The sequence below is a fragment of the Pelobates fuscus genome, chromosome 13, assembly GCF_036172605.1.
Source record: "Pelobates fuscus isolate aPelFus1 chromosome 13, aPelFus1.pri, whole genome shotgun sequence".
In the NCBI taxonomy this organism is placed as follows: domain Eukaryota; kingdom Metazoa; phylum Chordata; class Amphibia; order Anura; family Pelobatidae; genus Pelobates; species Pelobates fuscus.
This window is the reverse complement of record NC_086329.1, coordinates 99,211,827-99,233,497: the sequence shown is the minus strand read 5'-3', so window position 1 is coordinate 99,233,497 and position 21,671 is coordinate 99,211,827. Positions and strand designations below refer to the sequence as shown.

General features: G+C 42.5%; 1 protein-coding gene across 1 annotated transcript in view; it reads left to right on the top strand.

Annotated features, from left to right (window-relative positions):
• The first annotated feature begins 3,640 nt into the window (after positions 1-3,640).
• LOC134582664 (Fc receptor-like protein 5) overlaps positions 3,641-21,671 on the top strand; it is a 28,730-nt gene continuing 10,699 nt past the window's right edge. Inside the window, exons 1-4 of the mRNA XM_063439317.1 lie at positions 3,641-3,773; positions 5,990-6,244; positions 15,876-16,133; positions 17,595-17,876. Of these exons, the coding sequence (XP_063295387.1) occupies positions 3,641-3,773; positions 5,990-6,244; positions 15,876-16,133; positions 17,595-17,876 (928 nt within the window). The remainder of the gene's footprint in view (positions 3,774-5,989; positions 6,245-15,875; positions 16,134-17,594; positions 17,877-21,671) is intronic.

Below are 21,671 nucleotides of genomic sequence, written 5' to 3'. Positions count from 1 at the left end.
TAGTGGTTTGTGAGTCTGAATGTCTTGACACATCTAAGTATGATTTCCCAAGGTCTGTCTCTCCAATAACCATTGATGTATCAGCTAAAGCATGAGAAGAGTCCAGTAATATTCATTTGATGGTCATTGTTGAAAATATGGAAGCCAATTGTTTGTCTTTGTCTTTAGTTTTTTCCAGTTTTTCCAATTTTTTTAGTTGTATTATCGCTTCTATTTTCTCCTCTTTTTGTAGTAATTTGAAAATAAGTTTGTCTCAATATGAGATGTTTATAAGATATCTATTCTATTGGGTGCTGTTCTTTATGGAATGGGCATATAAGGTATGGTGAGGTTTTTTTCTTTCCCCTTCCTTTCTTCTCCTTTTTTTTAAGGACATTTTTCCTTTAAGCAATCTTCTTCAAACTACGCAATTTTTTTCTAATCAGGAGTATATTCGGACAGGAATTATAGACAGAAATTTTAGATAATTGTTCCTTACCCCTCCCCTTTTTAAAACCTTTATCTCCCTTTCTTTTTTTTTTCTTTCTTTTCTTTTCTTTCCTTCCTTTTCTTTCTTTATCTTCTTAGCCTTTATAATTGGAGTTTTCCTCTTCTGTTTAAACTGAGGTCTGTATGTTAACAGCAATGTAAGTACTGTATATCTGTGTAATTAGATAGTGATTCAATTCACAAAGAAAAAACAAATGATGAGAACCTGCCTCCAAGCTTTTAGCACTTACGAGCTTGATAGAAGTATATACAGCCTTTAAATTAATATTTCATCTCAGAGGTTATTAGACATATGTCTCAGAAAACCAGGTGTCTTATCCCCTTCTCCCCAAGATTGATTTTGTAGGAATTTCCAGATTTTTGGGGTTAAAAGACCAATAATTATGGTGCCACCTTTTTGATACAGCCAAAGTCTCTATAGCTAGGGCTATACCCTGCTAAGTATTTTCGAACATAAACTCACGGTTTCTAGACTAGGGTTTCTAGGGACAGCTATGGTTTCTCCTTTGGCTTGACTCAGGGTATTCCTCAGCCAACACACAACCTGAGAGGGGATGCAGGTAGTCTCCCCTTTGCTGAGATATTTGTAATGCAGGAGGTCCTCGTGCTGCAGATCCAATAGTGTCTAGGAGTTTTTTTTAACTCTTCGTATAGTTTGATTATGCTGCCTATATTTAGGGACCATAATATTTATCCTGTTCCCTCTGGTAAAACAGAGATTACACCACCTACCACATAGCCTATATCTTTCTCTGGGATGATTTTGTGTTTTTTATGTAACTGACTCTAGTTAATTGGGGATCCAGCAGAGTCTATTTTCTGTGACCCAATGTAATAAAGCTCATTTTATCTATTTGACTTTACTCTATCTTTCTTTGAGCTGACACATATTTTCAGGCAAAGGAGTTCATTTTATTAGGTTGTCATTTATTAGCTTTTTTGTTGGTGTATTTCACGTAACCAGGATTTTTGATCTTATCCTTTATTGCTGCATTCTGACTACTACTAGCCTTATGACTACAGTTATATACAGGCAATACAGTGACTCTCACTCAGTTTTTTTTTAATGAGAATCTCTGTATAATTTATTTTTCTTTCTCTTGTATAGTTTATCATAGGATTAAGCCCTGAGAGACCCCTGGAGTCTCATATAGGCGCCTAGGATAGTCGGTTTCACCTTGACGTTACTTTTCCTAGCGCCACGGTAGGAACCGTTGAGTTATCCTATACCTTTGTCCGTGAGTCTGCATGTTAGTCTATGCAGCAAGGCTGGGGTCTTGGAGCAGGCTCACCATCAGCATGGTAACGGCAGCGTTCGTGGGTTTACCATCACCCTGAGCTCTTCCGTCCGCGTCTTACATCACGTCCGGCTCTCAATGAAACCAATTCTAATAATTGATAAAGACACATTATTGCTTCCTATTTTTATTGTATTCTTAATTATTTATATATTTTAAATAGAGGAACTCTTACTAATTATATCTAGTATATATGTGCGGTTACATCTCTATTATTTTCCCTATAATGATCATCCATCAAAGTAAACTAAAGAGTTAGAAAGTAAATATATTTCGACCCAGAAAATAAATATCCCCCTAGGACTGTTTAAATCAAGAAGAAAATAAGCTTTTCATGATTCTAACAATAATTACCCTCAGTTCTCTAGTACAAGTCTTTTACATTGGACTCCAACCAGCTCTTAAGACCTTCCATCTTTCTTTGAAATTGGAACTTGGCGTTTGGAGGAACCATTGGCAGCTGTCCATCATATTGTGGACTGAGCCTATTTGAGGCTAAAACACAAGTTTGATAAATATAGATACATGTCTTATTGTGCCAATATTTTTTGTAAGTGTTTTGTATTTATCATTTTAGGATGTTTTGTGTTTAATAAATACTGAACTATGATTTTTTTCTTTTGTTTTTACATGCAATGTACTTTTTTTAAGCGGTAAATATATCGCCACACTAGTGATTCATGTCATCTGAAGGAAGATACAGATATAAATGGGGAAGAGTCCGTTTGTTAAACTTTTATTTCCACCATTTTCTCTAGATATAAATACAGTCAGGTCCAGAATTATTTGGACACTGACAAGTTTTGTTATCTTGGCTGTTTTCCGAAATCAATTCAATTCACATTTAAATAATGAATATGGGCTTAAAGTGTAGTCTCTCATCTTAAATTTGAGCGTATTCACATCCAGATTGAAGTAAGGGTTTAAGAATTGCAGCCCTTTCATAAGTAGTCAATCTTTTTCAAGGGACAAAACATATATGGACAATTGATTTAAAAGCTGTTTCATGGACATGTGTTGAGAGGTCCTTTGTGGACAGGTCCTTTGCTATTTGATTAAGCAGGTAAATGGTCTGGAGTTGATTCCAGGTGTGGCATGCACATTTGGAAGCTGTTGCTCTGAACCCACAAGATGCTGTCAAAGGAGCTCTCAATGCATGTGAAACAGGCCATCCTTAGGCTGCAAAAAAAAAACAACAGCAAATTCCATCAGAGAGATCGCAGGAACATTAGCAGTGGTCAAATCAATAGTTTGATACATTCTGAGAAAAAAAAAAGAATGCACTGGTGAGCTCTGCAATGCAAAATGTCCATAGTGGTGGATGATGTAGGACCACTTCACAATGTCCAGCTATGTGAAGAACACTCTCCATGATATAGGCATACCTTTATCCAAGTGAACCATAACGAGATGTTTACTCAAGGTGCAAACCATTCATAAGCCTCAAGAGTAGAAAGGCTAGATTAGACTTTGCTAAAAATCATCTAAAAGATGCCAGCCCAGTTCTGGCACATCATTCTTTGGACAGATGAAATCAACTTGTACCAGAATGATGGGAAGAAAAGAGTATGGAGAAAACTTGGACTGTCTTATTATCCAAAGCATACCATCTCATCTGTAAAATACAGTGTAGGCAGTGAGATGCCATGGGCATGTATGGCTTCCAAAGGCACTGGGTCATTAGTGTTTATTGATGATGTGACAGACAGAAGCAGCCGGATGAATTCTGAAGTGTATAGGGATATATTGTCTGCTCAAATTCAGCGCCTTACTTTGCAAATGGACATTGACCCAAAACATACTGCAAAAACAACGCAGGAGTTTTCTAAGGAAAAGAAGTGGAATATTCTGCAATGGCCATGTCAATACCTGATCTCAACCTGATCGGGGAAGCTGAAGACAAAACTTTAGGCAGAAAGACCCATGGACAAACAACTGAGGACTGCTGCAGTAAAGGCCTGGCATTGCATCACAAAGGAGCATTTGGTGATGTCCATAAGTTTGAGGCTTTGAAGCAGTCATTGCTTACAAAGGATTCTTGAAAAGAATTAAAAATAACAAAATTGTTAATGATTGTGTTCATTTGTCCAATTACATTTCAGCTCTTAAAATAAGGCGACTGTGTATGAAAATGGTTGCAGTTCCTAAACTTCATGAACGTTTCATACAATTTTGTTCAGCCACTTGAAATAAAGATGTAACTCTGCACTTCAATTGCATTTCAGTTGTTTCATTTCAAACCCCTTGTGGTGGCATACATAGACAAAATTATTAAAATTGTGTCAGTGGCTAAATATTTCCAGAGCTAACTACAAATCTAGATCATACTTATTAGCACCTGACCGCATTAATAAGTTACAAGAATCAGATATTTTAAGAGGTTTAATGATAAGTTCTCCTAACCAGTGATGAAAGTCATTGTGGAGATGTTTTCACAGCTCTTTACTAAAATCTCCCAATATTTTCACTATATAGACAAACTAACACTTGACAGAGATTTATAGACAACCATACAACTGATGTTATTGAAAAGGAGAATGAAGCCCAGGCTAGCAGAATATGTGTTACCAGGACACCCAGCAGTTTAATGCTTAATGTTTACAAAATGCACAAGTAGTAAAGGTTATAAGAGACCTGAACTGGCCATTGGGCAAACTGGGCAAATACTCGGTGGAACAAGGGCTTAGGTCAACCAAGGAAATCAAATGATATCCCCAACCGATTCATGAGCTTGGCTCAAACAAGGAATTCGGTCCCTTCATGGGTCGGTGGGTAGATTCAAGATCTCACTCACCGCCCCATTAAACATACAGGCAGAGTGTCCCTGGAAGCATCTGGTCTCCCCTCCAACTCGGGCAGCAAGCTCCTGGCTCCTGCAAGCTCCAGTAGCTGAGTAAATTGTTGCAAGTTTCCATGGCAAGTGAAACATGGAGAGTGCACATAGCTCGCTGGACCACGAGGATGTCTCCCCCCATTGAACAAAGGAAACAAAATATGTATTCTTATTGAAGTTTGATAATATAATGAATATTTTCCATCCCTGTACCCTGATGCCATGATCACCCTGCATGTTACAACCTCTACACATACAACCGCCATGTACATACACATTAAAGTCCCCTATACACACAAAACAGCCCCTATCCAAACACATTGTAGCCCCTGTACACACACATACACTACAGCCCATATATATGTACTTGAAAGCCCATAGATGCATATATACACACACTACAACCCCTATACACATAAAAGCTCAGTACAGCACTTAGATGCACACTCACCCTCTAGAAACACATTATACCCCATAGACAAATACATGTACTATACCCCCTTTACACCCAGGCATCTTTATATCTACTAGACAGTGTCAACTGCCCTTGTACATACACACCCTACAACACCTATACACACACGCACACACAAGCGCCCTTATACAAACACACACACTACCATATACACACAAACTGCAGCATATATATATATATACATACATACACACACACACACACACACACTACAGCCTAACACACAAACTACTTCCCCTGTACACGTACATGCACACAACAGCCCCTGTATACACAGTGCACCCTGTAACAACACTACACCCTATAGATAAATGCACACATGTGCTTTTTTTCTCTACAGCCGCTAGATGAACACACTTTACAGTCACTGGAAACACACACACAATACTACAAGCAATCACCTCTACACACATGTGTAGTCACCAACAAATACAGTGCAAGTGTGTAATTAAATTTACTTGTAGAGTGAAAAACTCAGGGCATTGTATTCATGCGAGATATCTTCAGCAGGGCTCTATGCATGAGATGCCCTGGAGGGGCAGCAAACTGACAAGTTATTTTGAGGTGTCTTGCGTATCATTGTTGATGGTGTGACACGCCCCTCTCTGTTACTTCCCCCTCCTACTAAGCTCCTCTTCCTTCAAATGCCTGGGCCAAAAATGTTTTTCCCAGTCTGGCCCTGATATTGACCCAGTCATGGTCACTGCTTAACAAATTTATACAAAGGAGGTAAATCAAGTAAGTCTAGCAAACCCGTAAAGACTCTGCTGGCAGGCCATAGACGGCAAGTAAAATGGGCTACAAGCCACCTTTCTATTTATACCCATAACATTCATTATATGTTTAGATAACTTATAACTGATTGATTTATCTGTAAAATGTGCTCTTTTGCAGGAGCTCACGGTCAGCTTGACATTTCCCTCACACCAAACTGGTCCTCGATATTCCAGGGAGAATCAATCACTATGACGTGTAACGGGGCTTCCATCACTCAGGAATATGTCTGGTACAGAGATGGAATGTTTCTTAGAAGCGGAGTAGGAGTAAATCAATATTCAATTATGTCTGCAAATGCTGGGCACAGCTGTAATTACTGGTGTCAGACCATGAATACTATAAGTGACCCTGTAAGACTGGATGTCAAAACTGGTGAGTGCATCATCTTAGCTCTAACACACTATACACACAATACCATAGGATGCATGGAGAGTTTGCAATTGTTGATGTTTGTTTTTTTGTTTCCAACTATCTCAGGAAGGTTTTACGTTAGGAGACAGATTGGCAGCTGGTAAAATATAGTGACAAGTTTGAAAATCAGTCAGTAACTAGCAGTCAATGTTTATACAGAAATTCCGAGACAGTGACGGTGATGTAAACTGTAGTGATGATGGTGCTTGGTGTGTTCCTTTAATCAGTGAAGATGATGAGGATATTAAAAATTTAGTTAATATTTTTTTTTTAAGAGAATGGTATTATTGGGTTTTACCATTTAATTATTACTATTCACTGATCAACCCCAAAAATTAAACCACTGACAGGGCTTAAGAAACATATAAACATAAAAACATAGAATGTGATGGCAGATAATCGTTTGGCCCATTTAGTCTGCCAAAAAATTGCTTTCATTAGTCCCTGGCCTTATCTTAAGTCTAGGAGAGCTTTATGCCTATCCCACACATGCTTTAACTCCCTCACTGTGTTAACCTCTACCACTTTATCAGCTGGAAGGATATTCCATGCGTCCACTACCCTCTCAGTAAAGTAATACTTCCTGAATGTATTTTTGAACCTTTTCACCTCTAATTTAAGACTATGTGTTCTTGTTGTGGTAGTTTTTCTTCTTTTAAATTTAGTCTCCTCCTTTACTGTGTCCTCCGTTACTGACTTAACAAAGTATAGTCAAATAGTAAATCAGGAATACCTCCAAGCTGGTAACTTAGAGTGAACACAAGCTAAAGTCAGGAAATCAGAGAACGAGAAGATTTAAATTAGAGCCGATATCAAGAGTACAGAGTGCAGAGTAGTCAAAAAAGGGCAGAAAATAATACCAAAAATGAATAAGCAATAAGAAATGCACTCTCTGTCACAAAAACACAACTATAGTGAAGGGAGCTTATATAGTTACAGTGGACTCACAAAAGGCCAATTGTCATTTCACTGTGTCAAAATGTGTATTAATAATGTCACTGAAATGATGATATGCAGGGCGCAAGTAATTGATGCTGGAATGTCATACAGCCAGAGATCGTGAACTCCAAGGGTACACAACAGGGACATGTGCCCTGGCATATAGAAACTTTGACTCATCAGTTTTTATGCCCAATGAGTGTTCGTATAGTTTTTGCCTTGTATTAGGTGTTTCCCCATGTATCTGTATGTAATTGTGATGTATTTGTGTGTTTTGCCTGCTCCCCGTTCAGGAGAGCTCATACGAACAGGTTCTGTTCGGCTCCCGAAAGGGGACCACCCCGACACCTCTTTACAATGTTTGTTTACAATGTTCACACCTCGTAACGAGGTGTGAAAACCGCAGACCGCAAGGGAAACAAGTGGCACAAGCTTCCCCAGTATGGCCACCGGTTCGTATAACCGAATGCCAACCAGGGGCAGCATTCCGATCCCGAACCAGCATATGCACACTGTCTCCGGTCCCCGTGTCGGGGATCATCGTACTTGCTCCCAACGGAGCTATAGTCACTGATTCCCCCCCTACCTGGGAGCTACGAGGCTAGGCTCGTAGCTGCCCAGGAAAGCACTCTCTCCAGTGGATACCTGCAAGGGGATATCCACCAGAAAGAGGGACGCGCGCCAGCAGGGAATCTCTGAAGCTGTGAGTCGGTCTCACGGCCGCAGAGTCCCGCTGACCGCATGAAAGTCTGTGTCAACCAATGGGAGAAGGAGCACCATTCAAACTGGGTTGGCACCATTCTACTGGTTGGTCAGCACCAGTGAACACCGATTGGTCACTGCGGGGCTCAGGCGACCAATCAGATTAGGAGCACCCATCCAAATGGGGATTTGCGCCCTTTCTCCTGATTGGGCGGCGAAGCCCCTCTCCTCCCCGAGTGACGATTGGTGCAACCGAGTTTCGCGCCCTTTCTTTGGATTGGGCGGCGAAACTCCTCTTCTCCCTGAGCGCTGATTGGCATGATTTGGTTTGCGCCCTTTCAGCTGATTGGTTGTTGCTTGGTTTAGGCACGAAGTTTGAATTCACCAGACTAAACCAAGCAAAGCCATGGAACTAATTTCAGGGATGTACAGAGCCTCAAGCCCCAGACTTTAGACGCTGATATCTTGGGCTCTGTACATCTGATAGCCCCGCTATTTGCAGGGATCCCAGATGGGACCTGGGGCTACCTAGTGATGTATGTTTCAACCCTGTAACCCCTTCCCTTTCTGGGGCGCCGAGCCACAAATTTTACGTCCTCTGTATGTAATGTGTTTTAACGTGTGTTCCTGTGTGCTGTTGGTATCTCCCAGAGCGCAAGATGGCTATCTGTAACCCAACCCCTCTTGCCTGAGATTGCGTTTTACTGAATGGACACCCCCCTGTGGGGGTCTGTGCATAAAATGTGTGTGTTCCAAATAAAGCTTTTCAGTGTTTTAACCTCCAGAACTGTGTTTTGTCTGGTTACTGGAGAGAAGGAAGATTTAACCTGTGTGTCTGCTGTTCCATTTTGCAGGGAATGCAATGGGGAAAGTCCTTGTAAGGACTAAAAGAGCTAGTTCCCCCACCTGTTTCTACTGGCCCGGCTAGGAAGCAACCCCTTTGGTGGAGGTACCCAGCCGGGGGATATGGAGATAGGGAGCTCCGCTACAAAAGAAACCAAACACATTTTGTAATTTTTTGTTTTTTTAATGGAATAAAAGAAAATATTTCCCGCCAAATGATTTTACTTGTAATGGGCCCAGCGAGCTTGGGCCCCATACATACACACAGACCCGGTGATGGAGATCAAAGATCTCCCTCCCCACCCGGGTCTTTGCAGAGCTGTGCAGCTCTTAGCCTTCTCATTTAGTCTGCTGCCGAATCCCGGTGTTTCAGAGTGTTGTCATGTTCACCATGTGGTACCAGGACTTGCGGGAAATGCCTTCACCTGGCAGAGCCAGCCAGCTGACACCTCAAGCTCACCCGGACCAACTTCTGGTAGATAGAGTGCATTGCCCCCGAAGACCAAAGCACCTACCAAACTCTGCAGAGCGGGATGTTATCACCCGCATTCACTTCTTTTATGTGAAAATTATTTATAGCGAAAGCCTGCAGGAGCAGTGAGCTTCCTGAGCCCTATATGAATATTAAAATATTTGCAGATTTATCAGCTACTACCCTGCAGTTTTGGAAACCCTTGCCACCACTTATTACAGTCCTCTGAGATCAAGACCTCTAGTACAGGTGGGGATATCCATCCAAGCTCTTGATCCAACACCAAAGGTCTATCTTCCCCGTAAACTCCCTAGAAGAATGCATGAAGAAACTCAAAGATTAGGACATTTTGCTGCCAAGATCCCTAGAATGTCACTTGCGTACACACCAGCGTAACTCTGAGATGACTCTGTGTATTGTATGAGAATGTTGAGCTCAGAACTTGTGTTTCTCTGTGTTTTTAGTTACCGTGATAGTTGCCTAAAAAATTAGGGCGTCAAGTTCAATCTCACCTTCAATCAGGCAGCATGCTGGATCAGCAGTTTGGCACTAACTGGTTAAGTGCTTTTAAAAGGGACTGTTGAATTATGTGAGCTTTGAAGTTGCTGTTTGGTGAATAAGTGAGTGTGCTGGATCTTGTTCAGGTTACAATAGGAATGTCCCCATATTTTTGGTTTGATAATTAGCACATGGTCATGGCATAGGACGATGAGTGGGCAGAGCCTGGTGTTGTGTGAAGCTGGAGTAGCCTGTTCTTAATTTCTCCCCCCCTCCACGCGCTTGTGCGGGGGAAAGCCTGTGTGCCGGATGAGTAGTCCTGGCAGTAATGCTATCTGGATGGATATATTGCAATAAGCTCCAAAAAATAAAGGAAAAATTATAATTATTACTTTTCAAACAGAGAAAGAATGGGAAAGATAGGGAGAGATGATGAGAAAACATTGCTTCTAAAAAGGATACCAAGGATTCTAAAATGAATTCAAAAAGAGACTAAAAAACGATCAAATAAAAATAACCATGAAGATTCAGTAATCTCAGTAGGAGGTTCTATTGAGAAAAGGAGAATAAATTCCTTAACACTAAAAACACAATATGCTAATCAATACCAGCTACAGCAATGTCTGGACCTTCAGTTAGAGCAGATAAAAAAGAGCTAAAAATCTTTGGAGATTTCAAGAAGAGATTCAGGAATTGTACACGAATATCCAATTAAATAATTACAAAACAGAAGGATTGATTTTCAAAATAAAACAAGCTAATTCTCAAATTACAGAATTGAAAAAGAAGCTAACCGAAACGGATATAAAAGGTGTTACAGAAAAAATTGAGGCGGCTCAACTTAACAGTTTTCTGCAAGAGCTTTTTCTAGAAATGGGAGTAGACAAAGCAAAACAATCACACAATAATAGAGAAAAAGTCAAGGAATGGCTGAACAAACTGCCTGGTTAGATAAAACTATACTTGAAAAGGGTGGGGGGAGGGGGGAGAAGGAGACAGGGAAAAGGCAAATTTTTTTCTTTTTTTTCTTTCTCATATATAACATTTACTAATTATAAATACACTTTAAAGTTAAAATGAGTGTGCGTTTACAGCAAGCATGTCAAACTTGTGGCTCGGGGGCCGCATGTGGCCCACAATTAATATATTTGCGGCTCACCTGCCCTGGGGTTGCTTTGTGCTGTGGCTGCAAGGTGGAGGCGAGTGCTTGACGTGGGGCAGTGCCGGGTTCGCGGCTTGAGGTGGTGGAAGCTTGTTTTGTCGGGTGGTCGGATCTGTCCCGGTGGTGCTTCACGTCCGGTGCGGGAAGGTGGAGGCGAGTGCTTGACGTGGGGCAGGCTCTGCATTTCTGTTTGTGCCTCCGGTCCAGTCTTCGACGCCTTTTGCGTTGGTGGATTTTAATGGGCACTGCTTCGCTTAGCTGTGGTGGAGCTTGTTGGGGCTGTGGTGGAGTTTGTTGGGGCTTCCTGCTTGTTTTTTGCTTCCAGAATTGATTAAAAAGTCTGTCCAGCTTAGACTCAATATCCTGCCATGCTTTGCTGGTACCAGGAGGACACGCGGCTGCCGCCATATTGGGAGAGTCGCAGATGAGTATGTCAGCCTGGGAGGCTGTGCTCTGTCCGTCCATTAGCTCCAGACAGCCTCTCATGGGTGGACCGGGATAACCCCCATGGGTCCGAGGGGGGGGGGGGGTAACGGAGCTCCTGCCAGGAAGTAGCTGCTCCTGGGCATTCCAGGATTGGGAGATCGTCCGCCTCTCCCGCCCGGTGAGCACCAGGCCACACTTGCCACGTGGAGGTAAGTAAGACTCTGTCGAGTTGCTGACCGCTATTAAGCATGTTGGGTTGGTCAGGTAGGAGCAACATTGCTGGGTCATCCCCTTCTGGGGTAAAATTTGCTTGTTGATAGCTGCTTAAAGTGAGATATTGAGGGAGCTCACACGAAGTGCGTCTTTCCTCCATGACAGCTAGGCCCCGCCCCCCGGAAGCTGCATTCTTAGTGAGAGGAGGGACAGTGTAGCTGCTGCTGATTTAATAGAGAAATCGATAGCTAGGCTAGTGTATTCAGTGTCCACTACAGTCCTGAAGGACTCATCTGATCTCTGCTGTAAGGACAGCACCCCAAAAAGCCCTTTTGAGGGCTAGAACATCAGTCTGCTTTTTTTTTTTTTACTGTGTAATCTAATTGCAGTTGCCTGCCTGCCAGCCTGTGTGTCAGGCTCACAGCGTATACTGTGCCCACTTGCCCAGTGCCACCACTCATATCTGGTGTCACAATAGCTTGCATTTAAAAAAACAAAAAAACTTTTTTGACTGTAATATAATAGCAGTCAGTTTCCTTCACACATGTACGTTTCAGGACCGGCCAGGGCACAGTGTCACACCAGTGCAACTCATATCTGGTGTAACAGTAGTGTACATTTTAAAAAAAAATACAGGGGGCTTGTTGTCACCTTTCGGGGACCCTTGGTGTTGTACGTGGCTGGGTGGAGGAAGAGACCTTCAATGACATCAGTGAGGACAAGGAACGGAACATGGCTAGCTTGGTATCCAACCTTGTGCAAATGGGGAGGTGGCGGTTGTGCAAATGGACTGTTTGCGGTTGTTTGCGGTGCGTTAAACGGGGAGTTTGTTCTGTCACTGTGAAGCGGGCGTAACCCTTACACTACCTGATCGATACAACATCATACCTGATGTTTTAAAGCACGTTATTCCAAACAATTTAGGAATGTTAGGTGATTTCTGCCCTTTATGGATTAAAACCAGACTCTGCATCAACTATGTAATTTTCCATGGGAGTTTTGCCATGGATCCCCCTCCAGCATGCCACAGTCCAGGTGTTAGTCCCCTTGAAACAACTTTTCCATCACTATTGTGGCCAGAAACAGTCCCTGTGGGTTTTAAAATTCGCCTGCCTATTGAAGTCTATGGCCGTTCGCCCAGTTCGCCCATTCGCGAACATTTGCGGAAGTTCGCGTTCGCCGTTCGCGAACGGAAAATGTTATGTTCGCGACATCTCTATTCCTGATAGTTATAGTGATAATCTTCGAAGAATGATGGAACGATTTATATGGGGTGGGCAGAAATCAAAAGTCTCTAGAAACATTTTATATGGATGCATTCATCAAGGTGGTTTGGGTATTCCAAAGATAATAAATTATGCTAATGCAGCAATGATTACCCAAGTTCAGAAATGTAAAATTGAGTCGTGCAAACAAGAAGACTGGTATTTTACAGAATCAGAGTTATTAGGTATTGAGAATCTAGAGAACGCATTATGGCTCCACCATAGTGAAATCAAGAAAATTAAAATGAAAGTTACTTTGAATTATTACATTGAATTATTACATTATAACATTATTAGGTCTTGGACTATTTTTAAGAAAAATACTTTAATAAAAGGTAATCTCAAAACTACTTCTCTAACGAGCATTGAGTGTGATATTTAAGATACAACTTTGAAACATACACTTGATAAAAATAAAATCATAGTTGCAGATTTGTTGAAGGGAGAGCGAATGAAGCCAATTAAAACTTTGATGAAAAAACATAATCTCCCAAATACTCAATATTATTCAATGATGACAATTAATAATCACATTAAATTACATTTAATACGAGAAGTTGATAAAAAAACAAATATCTATGTTTAATTAAATTATATTTTCAATAACAAGTATCAAGTTGGAATCATTGGACTGATTCATAAATTATTAATTTCTCTGAAACAAACTCCAATGCCTAGAGCAGTGGTAACATGGCAGAATGAATTGCAAACAAATCTATAAAGAGATGAATGAATAAATAGTCTCATATATTTAAAAGAACGTTACCCATTGTTTACATTTCCAAGAAGAGCTCAATTTAAAGTCATATATAGATGGTATTTGATACCTTTAAGGTCAGCAAAATTTCATGAAGAATTACATGACATTGTGGTGGAATAAGATCAGAGATCTCTTTACAAAACCACCAGATGTGTAGGTAGTTTCTAAATCAAATAACTTTAATTCTATCTCCTATTAAAGCACTTTTGCGTCTAGACTTAAATTTAGTAGCTTTGAATTATCATTATTAGCTATAAAAGTAATTATTGCAAGGAAATGGAAAGTTGTGACTCAAGTGAAATACCAATGTATGATGGAAAACAAATATAATTCTTTATGGAATCTATGGCTAAAATCATCTCCCTAACATTAAGAAGATATATAAACTGTGGAAATACAAATATATTTTCTTCTAATTATTATTATTATTGTATTATTTGTATAGCGCCAACAAATTCCGTAGTGCTGTACAATGGGTGGACTAACAGACACATAATTGAGATCAGACCACTGGACGTACAGGAACATAGGGGGTTGAGGGCCCTGCTCAATGAGCTTACATGCTAGAGGGAGTGGGGTATAGTGACACAAAGGGTTAAAGTAGGGGAATTAAATAGTTTGTTAGAGAAGGGTTTATTGAGTGCTTGGTAGGTCATTTTTGACAGTTGCAAGAAAGGTGTCTTGGGGTGGGGGATGAGAAACCTGCTGACAGTTTAATTGATACGCTTTAATGAAGAAGTGAGTTTTCAAAGATTTTTTGAAGGAGTGGAGGCTGGGTGAAAGTCTGATTGAGGAGGGAAGGGAGTTCCTTTCTCTCTCTCAATATGGGTCAAATAGATCATTATCATATGGAACTTTTAGCTAATGTATTGTATTCTTGTTTTGTAAGTCCATTTTAACTGTAACTTCATGATTTTTCACTTCCGATGTAATCCTTGAATATCTAATTTAAAAATATATAAAAAAATAAATAAATAAAAATTAGGGCTTCACACCAGGTAGATTACTAAACCATTACCTATACGAGTCAAACTTATTAACGCAGCCACTTGAATGTGTCTTTATATAAGGTACACAAGCAATATTAGTTTTCAAATTTATTTCAAGTAATAACCCTATTGTACAGCATGTAGTTATCTTTTTAATCTGTCTGGACCCAATATGAGTACCTAACTGAATGTATCAAGTTGTACAACCAACTAAGTGATGATCCATGTACGAGATCTATTGTTACCATGGGTCTTGTGGGACAAACCCGGCCTGTTAAGTGATTAAACTAATCTGATCACTAAATGGCTGATATGTGTGTATATATATATATATATATATATATATATATATATATATATATATATATATATAGAAAATAGAAAATATAAGGAAGTCAGGCACTCAACCTTTAAGGATTTGCTGTGATGAACCACGGTGTTGCACAGCCTGGATAAATACAAGATGATGAAGAGAGCACTCCAGAGGATTTGTTTTAACAAATTTTATATGTGGTTCAAAATGATCAACGTTTCGACCCAAGAGGTCTTTGTCAAGATCTTTGCAAAGACCTCTTGGGTCGAAACGTTGATCATTTTGAACCACATATAAAATTTGTTAAAACAATTCCTCTGGAGTGCTCTCTTCATCATCTTGTATATGTATATATATATATATATATATATATATATATATATATATATATATATATATATATATATATATATATATATATATATATATATTGGAAAATATATATATATTGGAAAATCCTTGCACTCAAGCTTTATTGTTGTTATAATGCCGGGTGCCAAAGCCTGGGCTGACGTAAATACAGTTTCAAAGATAAGGCTGCGCTCACGGTCTTCATAAAAATGCTTTATTAGTTAAATATTAAAATAGGATCAACGTTTCCGTCCACCAATGGGTGAAAAAAACAGGATAAAAAAAACACATATATATAGATATATATATATAAACCCCCTCCCCCTTACAAACTAACCTATCCTAGACTAAGATCTACCTAGGCCTGCCTCCTAGCCCTGTCAAGGCCTCTTTCCAATAAACTGCACGTGCTGCAGGGGACTACAGTCTGTCTGTGATTAATGCTATGTAGCTCGCAGCTCTGCCATCTGCACCACAGCCTGTAATTCAGCTGGCTGAGTAAATACATGAATCATTTGTATTAATACATTTACATAACCGTACATACTGTGATACCATGAGCGTTTTCATACTACAGATAGAGTATAGGAAAAAGAGAATTGCTGTCTTGTTTCTGGGTGTTTTCTGCGTCTCATTTATAAAATGTTCTGTTATTTCAGATTATCTCATCCTGCAGGTTCCTCATTCTGTCTATGAAGGGGACAGCGTGTCTCTGCGATGTCACAGTTATCCTGGATACAGCGCTAGAGGAACAATATTTTACAAGGACAATGAAGTCATACAAACCACAGGAGAGGAAACTCTTTCATTAAAAAACATAAATATTAACGTGGCTGGACAGTACAGCTGTAAAAAAGAAATATACTCATATCTGTATTACCGCGAAAACAGAGCCAAGGGAACTCTTTCTGTAAAAGGTCAGTCTGGAGAATTCTAAATCAAGTGATCAATGTGTAGAGTTTATGAAACTCATGTTAGAGCAGCCAACGAGGACCATTTAGATTGTTGATATTTATATTGCTGGCATTAGAATGATTGGCAATACTGTGATAACATGACAGACCAACAGAACATATTATTATTATTTTTATTTATATAATGCCAACATGTTCAGCAAAGAAAAAAAAGATAAATGCAGGGAGGAGCAGAGAGAGGGCAGACAACACAAGCAGGGGGTAAAGGCGCCCTGACATTTCTCCTTCCAGGTGTGCTACTTGAAAGGGAGAAGCTTGATACATCTCGCGCCAGTGCGCGCTCATGACTGATGCACTTTTTGCACAGAATTGATATTAGGCAATCAGAAACAAACATCTGCACCTCTACGTGGAGGGGTTAGTTACACAAGTTTCAGACACATTGCACAAACATACTCCTACCACCACGACTACTTCTGAAAGCAGAATACGTCATGGTGATTGGAGTAACCCTTCTAACATAGCCTATCTTTAGTCTATGAATCAATACAGAAAATATTTTATAAATACTGCCCCGGGTTGCATTACACTGGGGTCTAAAAATCCATCATGACCGACTCAAAGGATATAAAGCAATATATCTATTCATGAGCAGAATACATGATTTGGCAGGACTACCACTCACATGGCCCAGAGCCGTTCCGGGCTCTGTATCTCAGGATCAAAGGTGCCAATGCTGGCTACAGGATCCACTTGACCGTAGTAGAAGATGGAACATCAGATGTTTGGCAAAAAAATATATCTTTATTGCAGGAAACACACAAATACATACAAAATTCAAGGTACTTTTGCTAGAATGGCTGTGGAACCTACTATAGTCAATTGATAAAAATCAAAGTTCCACTTACCATCAAAACCTTTTACGACTATTTTTGGTGCTAAGTGGAACTTTGATTTTTATCAATGGACTATAGTAGGTTTCACAGCCATTCTAGCAAAAGTACCCTGAATTTTTGTATGTATTTGTGTGTTTCCTGCAGTAAAGATATATTTTTTTTTGGCAAACATCTGATGTCCCATCTTCTACTACGGCCAAGTGGATCCTGTAGCCGGTATTTACACCCTTGAGCGTGAGATACAGAGCCTGGTACGGCTCTGGGCCATGTTAGCGGTAGTCCTACAATAGGATCTAAGTTTCTCTGGTTTTTAAACAGTTCACACTATGTTGTTTTATTATTTTGTTTTAGTTATCTTTTAATATCTCAGTGTCTACAATTGATATGGTTGTATAATTTATGTTTTATATCCATATTTTTTATCACTGGGAGTTGTTTCCACTTATATTTCTTGTATATCTTACTAATAAAATGTATGTAAGTTATTAAGGTTTAGTAAATATTTTATTTATTTTAAATATATTACAGTTATCTAGAATATATAATGTTTGGCTGATTTTCCTCTTAGAGCTGTTCTCTTACCCTGAAATATCCTACCAGCCAAATCCAGTGACAAAAAGTGATAACGTGACCCTGACATGTGACACGACTCTCAGCCCACACAGAGCGGACATGGAATTACAGTTTGCTTTCTACAGAAATTGGCATAATGTGCAGGAATTTGGTTTATCCAATCAATACCAACTTTGGACAATTCAGCTGGAGGACACTGGATATTTTAACTGTGAAGTAAAAACTGCAACCGACAGTGTGAGGAAAAAAAGCATAAGAAGACGTATCCAGATACAAGGTATATTCCACTCCTCCAGTTTGTAAGCATATAAAAAACACCCATAGAAAATCAGACAGTTTTTAACAGCTAAGTCAACATATAAAAAGGTAGCCAGACAATTCAATAAATGCAGGAACAGACAAACAATGAAGTTATTAGAATTATTCTGCTGTCCCCTGGCTGGATGGAGAACACGAATTGAGAGATAAACTACTGAATAGTTGATAAGGCGTAAAGATAATGAAAAACAAATAGTGCTGCTATATCACCAATGAACCAATCACTAAGAAGAATTAATACACAAAATTAATACTAAACCAACAAAGTGAAACTGCACACCAAATACAAAAAAGTTACACTCCTTAAAGCGGCACTGTCATGCCGAATTCCGTTTTTTTTTTAACCCCCCTCCCGCCTCAACTACATCCAATCGACCCCCTAGTCACCCCCAAATGCCCCTAAGCCCCCCACATTACCTATTTTTTATTCTTTATTTTCTGCCCCGATCTATATTCAGGGCGCCGCCATCTTTGTGTGGGTAGGTGAAGTCCCTGTGGGACACGTCATCTACCCACACTAGATAGCCCTGAGATTCCCGCACATGCCCAGTGAAACATCTGGACATGCGAACGGGAATTTCACCTATTCATTCATTCATCAGACAGACGAATGAATGAATAGAAAAAATCAGACGAACAAACTAACACTGTGTATCAGTGTTCGTTTGTTTGTTCGGTTTATTACAAGGAGGGAGCTACCGGCGTGCAGCTCCCTCCTTGCAATATGTAAAGACAGAAGCGGCAGGGAGCAGAGCTCCGCACCACTTCATAAGCCCCCTAGGTTCCCTCCTCACTCTATGGGGGTCAATATGACCCCCATAATAGCACAAGGGAGATTAAAATCTCCCCAATGCCCCTACTCGCTATACCGCGAGTAGGGGCATGTCCACTAAACAGTGAGCAGCCTGTGGCTGCTCACTGTAAAAAAAAAAAAAAAAAAGGGGTAATAAGGGGGGGACGGGGGACCTACTGTCCTCCCCCGCCGGCCCCCACCCCTGGACGGCGGGTGGGGGCCATAATGGGAATGAGGGGGGACCTACTGTCCTCCCCTCAGGCCCCCACCCCTGGGCGGCGGGTGGGGGCCATAATAGTAATAAGGGGGGGGGACCTACTGTCCTCCACCCCCCGGCCCCCACCCCTGGGCGGCGGGTGGGGGCCATAATAGTAATAGGGGGGGACCTACTGTCCCCCCTCCGTCCCCCACCCCTGGGCGGTGGGTGGGGGACATAATAGTAATAAGGGGGGGGGGACCTACTGTCCTCCAGCCCCCGGCCCCCACCCCTGGGCGGCGGGTGGGGGCCCTAATGGTAAAAGGGGGGGGCCTACTGTCCTCCCCCCCGGCCCCCACCCCTGGGCGGCGGGTGGGGGCCATAACGATAATGGGGAGGGACCTACTGTCCTCCCCCCGCCCCCACCCCTGGGCGGCGGGTGGGGGCACTAAGTAAATCCCCCCCCCCATCAAGGTGACTAGGGGTGCCCAAGCCCCTAGTCACCCACCCCCCACCCAAAAAAAAAATGCCCCTACCTACCCCCCTCACCCTAAAAAATAGTGAGGGGGGAATAAAATTGCTAACCTGTAAAGTAAAATTAAGCTTACCATTCGACGTCTTCTTTTTTCTAAAATCTTCATTTTCAGCCCCAAAAAAGGGCAAATAAAAAACCATCATAGCCGTCGAACTAAAAATAAAATAAAAAACCCGAGCGCAAAAAAAAACCTGACGAAAAAGAAAAAACCCGAGCGCACAAAAAAATAATCCATCTTCACCCATGGAGGGCTCCGCGCAGACTGAGCTCCGCAGGGCGGGGCAAGGCTTATAAAGCCTTGCCCCGCCCTGCAATTAGCCTTTGAACACTCTGATTGGTGGGTTTAAGCCAATCAGAGTGCTCTTTGTCATTTTACAAGCGTGGGAAAGTTCTTTGGAATTTTCCCACGCTTGTAAAATGACACAGAGCACTGTGATTGGATGGCTTGAAATCCATCCAATCACAGTGCTCTGTGTCATTTTACAAGCGTGGGAAAGTTCTTTGGAATTTTCCCACGCTTGTAAAATGACACAGAGCACTGTGATTGGATGGCTTGAAATCCATCCAATCACAGTGCTCTGTGTCATTTTACAAGCGTGGGAAAGTTCTTTGGAATTTTCCCACGCTTGTAAAATGACACAGAGCACTGTGATTGGATGGCTTGAAATCCATCCAATCACAGTGCTCTGTGTCATTTTACAAGCGTGGGAAAATTCCAAAGAACTTTCCCACGCTTGTAAAATGACACAGAGCACTGTGATTGGATGGATTTCAAGCCATCCAATCACAGTGCTCTGTGTCATTTTACAAGCGTGGGAAAATTCCAAAGAACTTTCCCACGCTTGTAAAATGACAAAGAGCACTCTGATTGGTTTAAACCCACCAATCAGAGTGTTCTTAGGCTAATTGCAGGGCGGGGCAAGGCTTTATAAGCCTTGCCCCGCCCTGCGGAGCTCAGTCTGCGCGGAGCCCTCCAAGGGTGAAGATGGATTATTTTTATGTGCGCTCGGGTTTTTTCTTTTTCGTCAGGTTTTTTTTTTTTGGCGCTCGGGTTTTTTATTTTATTTTTAGTTCGACGGCTATGATGGTTTTTTATTTGGCCTTTTTTGGGGCTGAAAAATGAAGATTTTAGAAAAAAGAAGACGTCGAATGGTAAGTTTAATTTTACTTTACAGGTTAGCAATTTTATTCCCCCCTCACTATTTTTTAGGGTGAGGGGGGTAGGTAGGGGCATTTTTTATTTGGGTGGGGGGTGGGTGACTAGGGGCTTGGGCACCCCTAGTCACCTTGATGGGGGGGGGGAATTTACTTAGTGCCCCCACCCGCCGCCCAGGGGTGGGGGCCGGGGGGGGGCAGTAGGTCCCCCCCCCTTATTACCATTATGGTCCCCACCCGTCGGCCAGGGGTGGGGGCCGGGGGGGAGGACAGTAGGTCCCCCCCCCTTATTACCATTATGGTCCCCACCCGTCGGCCAGGGGTGGGGGCCGGGGTGGAGGACAGTAGGTCCCCCCCCACCCTACTACTATTATGGCCCCCACCCGCCGCCCAGGGGTGGGGGCCGGGGGGGGAGGACAGTAGGTCCCCCCCCACCCTACTACTATTATGGCCCCCACCCGCCGCCCAGGGGTGGGGGCCGGGGGGGGGAGGACAGTAGGTCCCCCCCTACTACTATTATGGCCCCCACCCGCCCCCCAGGGGTGGGGGCCGGGGGGGGGAGGACAGTAGGTCCCCCACCCGCCGGCCAGGGGTGGGGGCCGGGGGGGGAGGACAGTAGGTCCCCCCCCTACTACTATTATGGCCCCCACCCGCCCCCCAGGGGTGGGGGCCGGGGGGGGGGAGGACAGTAGGTCCCCCCCCCTACTACTATTATGGCCCCCACCCGCCCCCCAGGGGTGGGGGCCGGGGGGGGGGAGGACAGTAGGTCCCCCACCCGCCGGCCAGGGGTGGGGGCCGGGGGGGGAGGACAGTAGGTCCCCCCCCTACTACTATTATGGCCCCCACCCGCCCCCCAGGGGTGGGGGCCGGGGGGGGGAGGACAGTAGGCCCCCCACCCGCCGGCCAGGGGTGGGGGCCGGGGGGAGGACAGTAGGTCCCCCCCCCTACTACTATTATGGCCCCCACCCGCCCCCCAGGGGTGGGGGCCGGGGGGGAGGACAGTAGGTCCCCCCCCTCTTATTACCATTATGGCCCCCACCCACCGGCCAGGGGTGGGGGCCGGGGGGGAGGACAG